A 15,286-nucleotide genomic window follows, 5' to 3' on the forward strand; every position below is an offset into this window, starting at 1 on the left:
AAGATCTTACCCCATTGAGCTTTTTTCTTACCAGTAGAAAGTTTATGTGTAGGCCTTGCCAATCTAATAGAACCAAACTTGCTTTCATACTTGCCAAACATGTCAGACAGAGCAGCTCTCACAGAGGTAAAATAAGCAGAATAGTCAGTACCAGTTAAACTAGAGAGCAGCCTGAGAGCATTGCTAAAACCTTTTTGTCGGTACCCCAGGACTGGGGTACCCCCTCTTGCTGTGTCTGGGCAAGAGTCTTGTAGTTATCTTTAACTACAACCAAACAGCCGGACCCCTGAGGTCCGGAGTCCTGTTCTCCCAGCAGTGGCCCGGACCGTTCCACAGTTGGGAAAGGTCCGGAGACACCACGTGTCCCGGGAGAGGCAGGAACTCGTGCGCAAGCAGCCGGGGCTCCGGACCTCCCAAGGAGACCGGACCCCCGCGGGGTCCCGGACCCCTCATGGGGTCCCGGACCCCTCATGGGGTCCCGGACCCCCTGTATAGTAACCGGACCCCTCATTAAGGGAAGAGATCGACGCGCCCGCGTCAGGGTGGTCCGGAGCCGCCACGTGTCTACAAGACATGGCCGTTTGGGTTTCCTTACTAACGTTCACCCACCATTGCATTCATTGCGGTTGGTGGACGTCTGCATTGATATGACAGAAGCTGAGGCGTTTCATTGACCAGGGGACACTATTGATCGCGTATTACCAAGGCAGTGAAGCCGCTGGCGCCGCCCATACCGCATCTGCCAGCCTGCCGTGACAGATGGATACGACGGCTCGGCTTCGCCCATTATGACGCTACATAATAGCCTCAGCAGGCCACGCCGCAAGCTACGCTACTCCAACGGGCGCCTAGCCGACGGGACAAGAAAAGACCCCCCTGAGTCAGAAGGGCAGCAGTGTGCATATCGGAGGAAAGATTCGCGACCACTGTAGCCACAGTCACGTTGGGCCCACCTGTCGGGGCACCAACGTTCTATGTATCCGCTCCCCCTTGATCTATAAAAGGGGGGCGCCGTTAGAAAACCTCAGGCTGGGCAAGAGCCAAGGCCAGCAGAGGATAGGTTCATACACACCACCAAGAACAATACATCTCCCAGTGGACGTAGGGTATTACGCTCCGGCGGCCCGAACCACTCTAAATCGTGTGTTCTTGAGTCCTTGTCTCAGCGTAGATCCAGCCCCATCGCCTAGTACTTCCCCGAGTACTCCCTCACTGGGAATAGGCGGGTGCGTTCCGCCACCCGGCTGTGGGTACCCCTAGAACCCCACAACACTTTTATTTTAGCTCTAGGATCCATGATGAATGCAATGGAATAAAGCAGAGGTATGTCATTCCAATACTTAAGGTATTTAGATTTCATAGGAATTACCACCTCTCTAAGCATTCTGTCATTTTCATAATTTTTAAGTTGTCCAGCAATTTCAATGAGATTATGCAATATAAGTGGAGCAGTGGGATAGTAAACACCAGATAAGACAACAGTAGAATCATAAAATAGTTCAAGGAACTCTAGAATTTTTTCAGCAACATACTAATGTCCATCAGTTAAGAGATAAGGAGTACCTTCTGCTCTGGGGTACTGGGTTTGGATGAACACACCAAATATTTGCTTGTGAGGAACAAGATGCTTAAGCATGAGATAGGTGGAGTTCCACCTCACATCCATGTCTAATTGAAATTTCCTAGGCCTCACACCCACAGCAATACAGTAGGACTTATAAGCAGCAATGCGCTGGTTAGAAGAGTTCACAAATGAAATAGCAGTCCTAAATGCTTCCAAGTAAGGTTTAAGCCTTTTCAAGCCAGACTTAACAATCAAATTAATTATATGGCATGCACATCTCTGATGCAAGTATTCATCACCAATATAACCTCTAATTAAAGGTGTCAGTGCTTCCATAGCAGAGGCATTAGCAGAAGCATTATCTAGAGTGATAGAGAACACCTTATTAGTCAAGCCAAAGTCTGAGATCACAGTGTGCACACGCTCAGCAATGTTGTCACCACTGTGACTGACATCAATAAGGCTGAGACCCAACACTCTCTTTTCTAGTTGCCAATCAGAATTAACATAATGACAAACCACACTAAGGTAATCTTCCTTAGCATTACCAGACCATATATCAGAGGTAAGACCAACAGAGCTAACAGAATTAGAGCTTAAGTACTTCACAAGATCATCACGGCGTTCACTAAAGTACTTGGCAATATCTCTAGTAGTGGTCTGCCTACTAACAGGAGTAAATCTAGGGTTATGAGCAATCTGAATGTACTCTTTAAACTCATTTGTTTCACCAAACCCTAGAGGCAGATCAAGCTTTGCAATCAAACGGCACAATTGAGTACGAGCCACATCAGGACTGTACTCCCAGGAAACCACACTACCGTCAGCATCAAAACTAAGAATTGACTGAGCTCCAGACTTCTTTTTCTTACTACGGCAAGTTAGAAGATGCCGACTAAGATGGCCAGTGCCGCTACTAGAAAAGCCAGAAAGGATGGATTTGCAGTGAAGGCACTTGGCTCCATACCTGACGGTCTTACCATTGATCTGCTTGAAGAGCTTCTCGTACTCGTCCCACACCTTGGAGGTGCAGGGCCGTCCCCGCTTCTCGCCGGCGTGGCTGACAGAGTCCGGCGCGGCACCGTCAGCTGCACCACCAGCGCCACCAGCGCCAGTATCAGCACCGGCACCAGCACCGGCACCTACACCAGCATCAGCACCCGCACCGGCACCACCAACACCAACACCAACACCAACAGGAGGGGGAGGGGCATGATTACTTCCACATTACCACGCCGACCAAAAAGCTCCTCCCGTTCCTCCTCCATACCGTCCTCATCGTCGCCCTCCAGGCCCATCATCCGCAACTCATCGTTGATGGTGTGGCCCTCGTCGTCGTCCATGGCCTGGAGGGCAGGCCGCACGCCAGGCCTTCGGCGCGTCACGACTTCGCGTCGGTCGGCAAAACCGAGGGAACCGAGCTGCCGGTTAGGGTCCAAAGACCCAGATCCAGCCCCCTCAGGTACCCCAACAGCTTTGCATCGGCCGAGCAACTGCGCAGAGAGGTCAAAAATATCAGAACAGTAGAAAGAAATCAAAAAAACTGAAAAAAAACATGTTAGGGTTTAGGGACTTACCAGATCCGGCGAGATCGAGGACGGCCGGATCTACGAGATTTATAGAGGGAGGACTGGGTTTGGGGACGGATTTGAGTTGAGAAAGCGAGTCGACCGGTGAAGATGCAAAAGTAGGCAGGAAAACAAAGAGAAGAGGGTAGAGTGGACGGCCAACGGCGGCGAGCCGGCGACCGGAGTTGGAGAAGACGGTCAGATCGAGACGGAGACGGGAGGGGAGCGGAGAGGCTCGATCTAGGGTTAGGGTTAGGCAAGGCTGCGAGGGGAGCGGAGAGGCCGAGAGGGGTCGGGGCGGGCGGGGCGAGCGAATGGAGGCCGGGGCGAGCGAATGGAGGCCGGCGCCATTTACATACCCGCTCCGCTGGGCTAGGCCGGCAGCGCCTCCAATGGCTCTTTTGCTGGCCTGGCCTGGCGAGCAGGCCGTGGGCCGTGCCTGGGCCGCCGTGCCGCCCATCGGGCCGATCGGGCCGGCTTTTTCGGGCCGTGCTTGGACGTGTCCATGGGCCAGGATTGAGGCCCAAGCACGGCCCGGCTATCGTGTCCGTGCCGGCCCGAGCCCAATAATATTCGGGCCCGTGCCGTGCTCGGGTCGGGCTAATATGGGCCGGGCTTCGGGCCCCCATGGGTATCGGGCCAAATGGCCATCTATAACCCCTGCTACCACTTCTCATCCACGCGTGCCTCCTCCTCCGCTCTCCGGCAACCGTGCGCGCCGAGCGGATGGGCTACATTGTCCACATGGACAAGTCGTCCATGCCGGCGCACCACGCCGACCACCGCGACTGGTACGCCGCCGCCGTCGCGTCTATAACCGACGCGTCCGCGGACGGCCGCGCCGGCCCGCAGCTCCTCTACACTTACGACGAGGCGCTCCACGGCTTCGCGGCGACCTTATCCGCCTCCGAGCTCCGCACCGTCCGCGGCACTCCGGGCTTCGTCTCGGCGTACCCGGACCGCCGCGCCACGACGCTTCACGACACCACGCATTCCATGGAGTTCCTTGGTCTCAACTCCGCCAGCGGGCTGTGGCCGGCGGCCAAGTTCGGCGAGGGCGTCATCATCGGCATGATCGACACCGGGGTATGGCCCGAGAGCGCGAGCTTCAACGACGCCGACATGCCCCCGGTCCCGCCCCGGTGGCGCGGCACCTGCGAACCGGGCGTCCAATTCACGCCCTCCCTGTGCAACCGGAAGCTCATCGGAGCGCGCTACTTCAACAAGGGCCTGGTCGCCTCGAACCCGGGCATCAAAATCTCCATGAACTCGACGCGCGACATGAACGGCCACGGTACTCACACGTCGTCCATGGCAGGAGGCAGCGCGGTGCCGTGCGCGTCCTACTTCGGGTACGGGCGCGGCACGGCGCGCGGCGTTGCCCCACGCGCCCACGTCGCCATGTACAAGGTCATCTGGCCCGAGGGGCAGTACGCGTCCGACGTGCTGGCCGGCATGGACGCGGCCATCGCCGACGGCGTCGACATCATCTCCATCTCCAGTGGTTTCGATGGCGCGCCGCTGTACGAAGACCCCGTGGCGATCGCCGCCTTCGCCGCCATCGAGCGCGGCATCCTCGTGTCGGCCTCCGCAGGAAATGATGGACCACGGCCCGGCACCCTGCACAACGGCATCCCGTGGCTTCTCACAGTCGCGGCCGGCACGGTGGATCGGAAGATGTTTGCCGGCACGGTGTACTACGACGACATGCGAGGTAGCATCGGCGGCGTCACCACGTACCCGGAGAACGCTTGGATAGTGTACACGAGGTTGGTGTACAACGACATCGTATCAGCGTGCAACTCAAAAGAGGCGCTGGCCAATTCAACGACCGCTATAGTTGTGTGCCGTGACACGGGGGCGCTGGTTGAGCAGCTGAACACAGTCGCGGAGGCCGGGGTCGCCGGAGCCATCTTCATCTCAGACGATGCCGACTACGATGACTCCATGCCTCTCCCGGCTGTTATTATCAGCCCAGAAGACGCACCAGCGCTGCTGAACTACATCAACTCCATCACGGTCCCAACGGCCGCCATGAAGTTCCAGCAGACGATCCTCGGCGCACGGCCGGCGCCGGTGGTCACCTCCTACTCGTCTCGTGGGCCGTCGCCGAGCTACGCCGGCGTGCTCAAACCAGACATCCTGGCACCAGGAGACCACATCCTCGCGTCCGTGGCGCCGGTACTCCCGTTCGCGATGGTAGGCCAAACGCAACTGACCAGCAACTTCCTGGTGGAGTCCGGGACGTCCATGGCTTGCCCGCACGCCAGCGGCGTCGCGGCGCTGCTGCGTGCGGTGCACCCGGACTGGAGCCCGGCCATGATCAAGTCGGCGATAATGACCACGGCGACTGAGACCGACAACACCAACAATCCGATCACGGCCGCTGGCGAGGGGAACGCCACCGTCGCGAGCCCCCTGGACATGGGCTCAGGCCATGTCGACCCCAACGCGGCCATGGACCCAGGGCTGGTGTTCGACGCCGGGCCGGAGGACTTCGTCGCGCTCCTCTGCGCCGCCAACTACACCAACGCCCAGATCATGGCGATCACGAGGTCGTCGACGGCGTACAACTGTTCCTCCGCGTCCAGCGACGTGAACTACCCGTCCTTCGTCGCCATCTTCGGCGCGAACGCCACCTCCGGCGTCATGCGGTTCAAAAGGACGGTGACCAACGTCGGGGCTGCTACCGCGGTGTACCGTGCGGCTTGGGTGTCGCCGAGCAACGTCGAGGTGGCCGTGTCGCCGGGGACGCTGAAGTTCAGCACGGTGGGGCAGACAGCGACGTTCGAGGTGGTCATCAAGCTCACGGCGCATACCGGCGGCGAGCCTGCTTTCGGGGCCGTAGTTTGGGCCGATGTCAGTGGCAAGTACAGGGTGAGGACTCCTTACATGCTTTAGGGGGTGTTTAGAAACAGGGACTTCAAAAAAGTCCCAGGGACTTTTTAGTATTTAGAAGTATTAAATAAATATTAATTATAAAACTAACTGCAGAACCCTGGGGCTAAACTGCGAGACGAATCTAATGATGTATCTTAATCTATGATTAGCGAATGGTTACTGTAGCATCACTGTAGCCAATCATCGATTAATTAGGCTCATTAGATTCGTCTCGCGAAAAAGCACTCAGCTGTCAAAAAACATTTATAAACAGATTTTATTTAATAATATAAAATAGTAAGATTTCTTTTGATGTGATAGGGACTTTTGGAAAAAGTCCTGGAGCCAAACAGACCCTTAGTTATGTGCTCTGTTTCCCGGAACCCTTTTTTCCTACTCCTATGTGTGCACATCATGGCTGCGTACGTGCAGTGTTCATGAAAATATCACTCTACGATCCTGTTTCTCATACTAGTGCTGACAGGCAAGATTTCAAGATTATGAACATGCTATTGTCCTTGGGAATTAATGGCTGTCCGCACGGAACGGACCCGATGCCATCGAAACAGTTGAGCAACGAGGCAAGGCAGCTTTCAGTAGCCTGAGAGAACGGCCCAGGGGTAAGAAATTCTCCCCAGAGTGAAAAAAACTAGGACAGTAGCGCGCTCCGCCGCGCCCAGTTCGAAATGTGAAAAAAAATGTCTCCCTTATCCTCTTCGTCCTCCCCTCTCCCCGGAACCGCCGCCGTCGCCAACCCTCGCCCGAGCGCCACCGCCCCGCTTGCTCTCTCCTCATCTCCTCGTGAACCTCCGCCATGCCTCGCCTCCTCGCCCGGGTGAGGCCGCCGCCGCCCCTCCGCCCCGCCCCGCCTCCTTGCCCAGGTGAGGCCGCCGCCACCCCTCCACGATGCCCCGCCTCCTCGCCCGGGCGCCGCCACCACCGCCGTCCCAGACACCACCACCGACGGCCGGATCCGCCGCTCGCGCGCTTCCTCCTCCACGCCGCCGCCCAGATCCACCACCTGCATGCCGGGATCCCCCAGGGCGGAGGCCGGCGGCGACCGGGATGGAGCGGGAGGGGGAAGGGGGGCAAGGGCCTCGGCGGACGACGGCGCCGGAGGGCGGAGCAGGCCAAATCCGCTGCCGGGACACCGGTGGTCGGATCCCCTACCGGCGGCGGGGCGGAGCAGATGATGGGGGTCGAGAGGTGGGGAGGCACGCGGTGGCCGACCGGCGACGGGGGAGGAGGGTGAGGAGCAGAGGACGGCAATTGGCGGCGGGGGAGGAGGGCGAAGGGCAGAGGGCGGCGGCGGGGCACACAGGTTTAGGGGAGGGGGCGGGGGAGGCAGGGGAGGGGAGGCTGTGCCGGGGCGGGGGCGGATGGGGATGTGGGGAGGGTGGTGCGGGGGGTGTTTCGCAAAAAAACATGGACGGCGGGTTTGAATAAAAAAATTGAAGAGTCTATTTGCAAAAGAACCGAGGAAAGGCGCGGATTAACATCCCGCGATGGATCGAACGGCCCGCGTCAGGCTATCTCACGGAGGGGGCACGTGGCAGCTCGGGGAGCACCGGCTGCTCACAGGTCGCCCTCCCCACGACGAATAGAAGTAAGAGTATTGAAGAGTCTATTTGCAAAAGAACCGAGGAACGACGCGGATTAACCTCCCGCGATGGATCGAACGGCCCGCGTCAGGCTATCTCACGGAGGGGGCACGTGGCAGCTCGGAGAGCACCGGCTGCTCACAGGCTGCCCTCCCAACGACGAATAGAAGTAAGAGTACTACTTGTACCAGCGACCGCTGTGCTTATCGACCGTCCGAGATGGTAGTGGTCAGGGCTGCATGCAAAAAGTTCCACCACATAATATTTTCTATTCGTGCTGGTCCCACATGGTCAACAGCCGGATGCCTCAAACTCGGATGAAATGTGACTGGAGACCAGTGCTCTAGTATTTTGCCTGAACCCCGTGAGGCACGAAATGGCCTTGTTTGGTTTTGCAACAAAACTAGCGCGCACGTTTTCCGAAAAAAAATCTAGCATGCATAACGTACTAAATGAAGTCTATTTGCAAAATTTTTTAGAGATGGTTGTAATTTTTCGCGACGAATCTAATGACGATAATTAATTGATGGTTAGCTACAGTAATACTACAGTAACCGTCCTCTAATTGCGCGTCAAAGACTTCATTAGATTATTTAAGGTCACTAGTGCGGGGTTCTGAAGTTGGTTTTATAAACTGACTTTGTTTGACACCGTAATTAGTGGTCAAAGTTGTTACTATTCCTAGCGCGCTACAATTGTAGCGCGAACGAAACAAGGCCAATGTCCCTCCACCGGACATTTTGCTCTAGGGTGTGTATAGTTTTGTAATTTTTTTTTGGATTTGACTACTTTAGCATTTTCGTTTTTATTTGGTAATTAGTGTCTAATTTTGGACTAATTAGGCTAAAAAAATTCATCTCATCATTTACAGCTAAACTATAGAATTAATTATTTTTAAAATTATATTTAATGCTCTATGTGTCCAAAAATTTAATGTGATGGAGAATCTTGAAAATTTTTGGAAACTAAATAGGGGCCTAGTATTTTTTGCCTGAACCCGTGAGGCACGAAATGTGACCCAACGAGGCGGTCTCTTGGATATACCCCCTACACTGCAACTTCCATGTTCATCCCTCTCTCAGCTCTCTGCTCCCCCCTCTCTCTCTCTCTCCTTCCCCTGGATTCCATCGACGATTCTGCGGTGATGGGTTGCCGGGCAACGTGGTGGCGGCAAGGATCGGCGAGGTTCCGAAGTGTCACCTATGTCCATGCGTTCGGTGGGGTCCCAGTTCCGATGGATCTGGCGAGGTCGCCTGTTAGGGCGAGCATGCCGAGATCCCGGCAGGAAGTGGACCTTCTCTGTTCTCCCTGCGAGGATGGAGGCAATTAGGTCCCCTAGGGTGCTTTGGGGCACTGAGGTCCCCTATTAGGGTTGGACGGTTGGTACCCTGGACGGCTGCATCTTCGTCTGCACTGGGTCAACGGAACCAGTTTGCTCATAGATCGAATATCGGCTCTGTTCTTTGTTAGTTTGTGCACATTTTATTTATGATTGGTGTCTGGTTTTGCCAAGGATAACATCTTTTTTGGTACGCTTGCTTGAACTTTTTACTAGGAGATCTGGGTTACTTTTCAAATGCAGCATTATTTCACTGTTCTAATCCCATTATTCCTGGCAATATGCAGTTGGTAAACTCCCCTGTTGCAGCAGCGATAACACCTTCTCCTTAGCATCTGCTTGTTGAGGTTAGTGTTATTTATGAATTCAAATGTTCCTGTATTTCTGCATCCTTAGGTTATGATATTTGCATTGAGCGCGAAATGTTAGAATAGATGCATCTTTGTCCATGTTTCTTTCAGATGCCATTTTTTTCTGAACGTGTAGTACTAGTAGTTTGAATTCATTTCACCTAGAAAGTTTTGTGGCATGCTAAAGATGGTATACCTTGACTTAGTAGTTACTAAAATGTTCTTATCATGGGAAGACCAGGTACACCACAGTCCTCATCAGAGCATCGAGTCCCATCTAATGACCTGGCTAAAGCAGTTGAAATGTTTCTTCAGTATAACATCTGCTATTATTAATGAATATCTTTTTAGGATGTAGCTTCGGGTAGGTTAATTGTTAGTACATTTTACGAAACAAAATGTTACACTTATACCTGATAATGCAGAGTCTAGGTTCTACACAATAATCCTGAACCAATTTCATTACATAGTTATATAGCCTGAAAGCACAATTTTCGCACAGAGGCTAGATTTCAGGCCATCTCTCCATGTCTGTTTGTTTTTCTCTATTTTCTATTTTTTCACATATCTAGTTTTCATGCGCATTGCTTTAGGAGATTCAAGTCCAGACCTGAGACCTCACTTCTAAGTTGTTTCATTTGTGTATTTTGTACCTAGTTGGCACCATATGTGCTAGGGCTTGTGATCTGTATAATGGTTGATGGATGATAGGATTCCATGTTTAGACAAGTTACTGAGCATACATGGTCAGCTCTTGTAGTACAAAAACTGAAGGTGTAATTTTTAAGGCCTAATGATTCAATGTGGTGTCTACCTATAGAGCTCACCGTATAGGTTAAGAATTAGAACAAATGAAAGAGCTGCTTTTCAACTGCGATTGATGAAGTCAACTCTGAACTCCCTGGGAAGCAGTACACCTGCGCTCTCTGTTTTCATGGCCATATCTGATATCTCAATCCCCAATGTTCCAGAACTACTGGTATATGGGTTGCTATCTTAATGTTGTTTCCATATAGCAAAGAGTACCTCTGATTATGCTAATGGTTGTAGACATGGGATTTTTTATTTTGCCTCTTTTGATAGTGTTCCAGATACATTTTAGAATATTTGTTATTCAGTTATAAAATCAGGTATAACTCATACAGTGGATATTACAGTTCCTCATTATTTTGCCTATTTTTGTTTATCTAAAGCTATGTAGCATCAATTTTTTAATAATATGCAAACAATTTGCATGAATTTGTTGTACTCTACTTAAATGTGCTATTTTGTTCCAGGTGTATTCTCAAGAATCGTTTATCATTTTTCTTGTGTTAAGTTCTATACAGACTAGCTCTTTGCATAACCTTATGGTGTCTCCAACAGCTGACATCGCATAAGCCTATATAACCTTTTATCAAATTTGTCTTGTGTTCAATTCCATATAGATTCTCAAAATTTGGGAAGAAGGAATTTGACATATTTGCTGGATTAAAAGTTTGCCAGCCATAATATTATAAATAAAAAGATGTTGTATGTCCAGACTTGGAATACATGAGGAGAACCAAGTGCTAGTGGTTCAAGAGGTCATGGCCAAGTACATAACATTTTGATAGGCGTTACTGGGTCTAAAAATTCCTTTTTTTTTTCAAGATAAAACATCTGAAATGTTCATATCCAAAGGCAGATGTAAAATCCACCTAACCATCTCCCTATTTTTCTAGATAAGGATTGTCTTACAGATTGTTCAAGCTGAGAACTGGTTAAGTATATTTTCTCTTGGGTTCTGCTTGAAATGTTCCAATCTTGTATAGTGTAGTATGACACTCTTGGCTTGGTAATTAAAACTACTTAAAAGTACCGATTGTTAAGTTACATTTCATGATCTATAGTGCATAATAAAATGTTCAAATCTTGACTGAAATGTTCTGAGCATGATTTAGGTAAACTAAAATGTGCCTTTTATTTAGTTACCATTTGTTCACTATATAGCACAATGAATTATGAAAGTTTAGGTACTGGCCAAAATGTCGGTCCAGATCACGAAGTGTGCAAACCAGGGGACATGGACGAGCACCTTTCAGTCCATATGCTTCTAAAATGTGACATGCTTTTGGTTTCACCACTTATTGGTGATAAGAACATTTCAATCCTTATGGTTGCTCTAAAATGTGCGATAATTTTAATTTCTTCACTTATTAGTGATGATAACCTTTCAGTCCTTATGGTTTACTTACACATTGCACTCATTTGGTTTTAACATAACTAAAATGTTCGAAACAAATGGTACTGAACTGCAGGAAAGAGTAATATTTGTGATGAGCATGTGGTTTCTAGAAACAACTTGAACATGTTTTTTGTCATAGCATCCTAACACAAAGAGATCATGGGTGATTTCTAGAATGATTGATCTTAGCATTTGGAAAGAAACACATCAAATGAACTAGTAGTTCATAATTATAAACATTTGGGTCCCCTATGTTGGAATGCCACAATTCCAAAACCATCTTGATAGAAAGTTCTTATTGGGCAGGTATTACAATTTAACAACTGCTGCTAGGAGATAAATGTTTCGCCACATTCTAGAAGTCCTGGATTCTTGAATTGTTTCCAATAGTACGCTTAGAGGTCCAATGTTAAGTAAATAAAACATCTGAAATGTTCATATCCAAAGGCAGATGTAAAATCCGCCTAACCATCTCCCTATTTTTCTAGATAAGGATTGTCTTACGGATTGTTCAAGCTGAGAGCTGGTAAAGTATATTTTATCTTGGGTTCTGCTTGAAATGTTCCAATCTCGTATAGTGTAGTATGGCACTCTTGGCTTGGTAATTAAAACTACTAAAAAGTACCGATTGTTAAGTTACATTTCATGATCTATAGTGCATAATAAAATGTTCAAATCTTGACTGAAATGTTCTGAGCATGATTTAGGTAAACTAAAATGTGCCTTTTATTTAGTTACCATTTGTTCACTACATAGCATAGTGAATTTTGAAAAGTTTAGGTGCCGGTCCAGATCACGAAGTGTGCAAACCAGGGGACATGGACGAGCACCTTTCAGTCCTTATGCTTGTTCTAAAATTTGCCATGCTTTTGGTTTCACGTTTTCACCTTTCACCACTATTGGTGACAAGAACATTTCAATCCTTATGGTGGTTCTAAAATGTGCGATAATTTTAATTTCTTCACTTATTAGTGATGATAACCTTTCAGTCCTTATGGTTTACTTACACATTTTGCACCCATTTGGTTTTAAAAATAACTAAAATGTTCCAAACAAATGGTACTGAACTGTAGGGAAGAGTAATATTTGTGATTATGATGTGGTTTCTAGAAACAACTTGAACATATTTTTCGTCATGGCATCCTAATGCAAAGAGATCATGGGTGATTTCTAGAATGATTGATCTTAGCATTTGAAAAGAAACACATCAAATGAACTAGTAGTTCATATATATAATCATTTCGGTCCCCTATGTTGGAATGCCACTGTTCCAAAACCATCTTGATAGATAGTTCTTAATGGACAGGTATTACAATTTAACAACTGCTGCTAGGAGATAAATGTTTCTCCACATTCTGGAATTCCTGGATTCTTGAATTGTTTCCAAGTGTACGCTTAGAGGTCCAATGTTAAGTAAATAAAACATCTGAAATGTTCATATCCAAAGGCAGATGTAAAATCCGCCTAACCATCTCCCTATTTTTCTAGATAAGGATTGTCTTACGGACTGTTCAAGCTGAAAACTGGTAAAGTATATTTTCTCTTGGGTTCCTTGAAATGTTCCAATCTTGTATAGTGTAGCATGGCACACTTGGCTTGGTAATTAAAACTACTAAAAAGTGTCGGTTGTTAAAATACATTTCATGATCTATAGTGCATAATAAAATGTTCAAATCTTGACTGAAATGTTCTGAGCATGATTTAGGTAAACTAAAGTGTGCCTTTTATTTAGTTACCATTTGTTCACTACATAGCATAATGAATTTTGAAAAGTTTACGTGCCGGTCCAAATCACGAAGTGTGCAAACCAGGGGACATGGACCAGCACCTTAGGCCGTCTCCAGCGGTATTGGCGAAATCGCCAGGCGAGATGAAGCTGTAAAACAATAAAAAACTAAAAAGATGCTCCTCCAGTTCTGGTTTTGCGTTCCCACTTTCTTATTTCTGCGGCAAACGTGCTATAGGCTAGCGGCGAGATAAGAGCTAGTGCAGCAATTTTCACGGCTTCTCTCTCCTCCAGCTCAACTTAAGCCAGCGATATCTCCCCTTGTTGGAGGAGGCCTTATGATTTACTTTTGGGACCCAATAATTACTCTTGGATCACACTAATCTCTATCTGTGTGTTTTTGTTGATACTAGGAAATACCTTTGATTAAGAACTTCTGTGGCATCAAGTTCGCAGCAGCTAATACAAGAAATTATATCTTTTACAGCTCCAACACTGGATTATTTGCTGTGCACTAGTGGCATTATTTTGATGGAAATGCCCTAGTCATACCAGTTAACATGCTAACCAGACACTCCAACCTTACATTGTGACAATCTTCTTTTATCCTTTGCAGTAAGAACGTTTTCCCTTGTAGGGAGGCTTGATGGAGCCAAGGTCGCTGCTACTAGAATACATTCTAATTATGTTAGGCAACAAATATATATTTTGGTGTTAATGAGCTGATATATTCCAACTGCTGACAAAGACAATATGCAAGACATGATGGACCAGGATCAGTACCTAATCTAAAGTTAGCATTAGGCATCCTAATAAGAGTGTATCGTGATGACAGCCTTGGACCATTTTTTCAATGTATTAAACTAATGCACATGGAATTGTGCACTATACTAATTTTTACATGTTCTTTTGCTGCTTGATGTACTAATGGGTATACCTGTACTTGATGCTTGATGGTCTGGCTTGGTTTCGAACATCATTGATGGAGTACTCCAGTTATATTTTTAAATCTTTCTTGCTAGCAAAATTTTCTGTGCCTCGGTGGATTCAGATTGGAGGGGAAAAGTCCAGGTTGAGTTTTGATTCAAAATGTATGCTGCTTGTGCATGAGATTTGAACAATGTGTAGTTCCATTGTCTGGTAACAGCAGAAAGATATGGATGGGAACCAATTCAGTTAAACTAAAATGTCTTACTTGTTTTGTCTCTGTTTTTTCTCTAAACATGTAATCCCCAAGTATGAATCAGCACTATACAATGTAAGTTGAAGCATTTAAATCGTGAATTACCAAAAGTTAGCACTTTGAATACCATAAACAGAACAGACATTATTGAGAAGACAATTTACTTGCAAAAAAAAAGAAAATTGTGAATTGCTAAAAGTTATTGCTAAGTGCATGGTGGGATTTGATGGATGGCACATAATGTTGCAGACATTTTGAGTGAAATTACTACTTTTCTGTTAATGGCTGGCTTGGTCGGGGAAGATGAACCCTCCATAACCAAATGAGGCATGGTTTGCGGCCTTGGGTGTGGGGGCTGACTTGCCATGGAAAAGTTGGAGCTGACGGCTGCGCAGCGCATGGCGGCGACTTGACCTGCATCAGGTGGAAGGAAGATCCATGCTCCAGCAGGTACGCGCGACCAAGGACAAAAGATAGGTGCAGGAAAATGTTGGAGTAGGTGGATCCAGTCATCCAGCACACCCTCCATCTCCACGCCGACTGCCAGGTATGGATGTGCATCGCAGTGGCGCTTGGACACTTGGTCAAAGGTGGATTCAGCTTCAGCAGCGCAGGTGCCGCAGGAACACGAACGCCGACTGCATTGCCGTCTCCATCGAACCGTCGTCGGTGGATCTGGCGACTATGGGAGCCCAAATGGCCGTGCGCCCTGAGCCACCATGGATCCGCCATTCCGCCCCCACTGGTTGCACCAAACAAGAATGGAACGCCGCAGCGAGCTTGCCACCATTGCTACTTCTTCAAGATGTCTGGAACCCTTTCCAAACGAAGAGAGGGAAGGACTCCGTGCCAGAGAAAATTGCCTGGAA

General features: G+C 48.7%; 1 protein-coding gene and 1 long non-coding RNA gene across 2 annotated transcripts; both read left to right on the forward strand.

Moving 5' to 3' along the window:
• The first annotated feature begins 3,858 nt into the window (after nucleotides 1-3,858).
• Nucleotides 3,859-6,033, forward strand: LOC120675073 (subtilisin-like protease SBT3). The gene is made up of 3 exons (XM_039956163.1): nucleotides 3,859-4,702; nucleotides 4,784-5,687; nucleotides 5,856-6,033. Exons 1-3 carry the CDS (start codon nucleotides 3,859-3,861, stop codon nucleotides 6,031-6,033), a joined length of 1,926 nt encoding a protein of 641 aa, XP_039812097.1.
• A 2,619-nt stretch (nucleotides 6,034-8,652) lies between these two features.
• On the forward strand, nucleotides 8,653-14,208 carry LOC120676693. The gene is made up of 2 exons (XR_005675961.1): nucleotides 8,653-9,142; nucleotides 9,240-14,208. It is a non-coding gene; the product is annotated as an uncharacterized LOC120676693 (long non-coding RNA).
• The last annotated feature ends 1,078 nt before the right edge of the window (nucleotides 14,209-15,286 follow it).

This window comes from Panicum virgatum, chromosome 5N (genome assembly GCF_016808335.1).
Source record: "Panicum virgatum strain AP13 chromosome 5N, P.virgatum_v5, whole genome shotgun sequence".
Classification (NCBI taxonomy): domain Eukaryota; kingdom Viridiplantae; phylum Streptophyta; class Magnoliopsida; order Poales; family Poaceae; genus Panicum; species Panicum virgatum.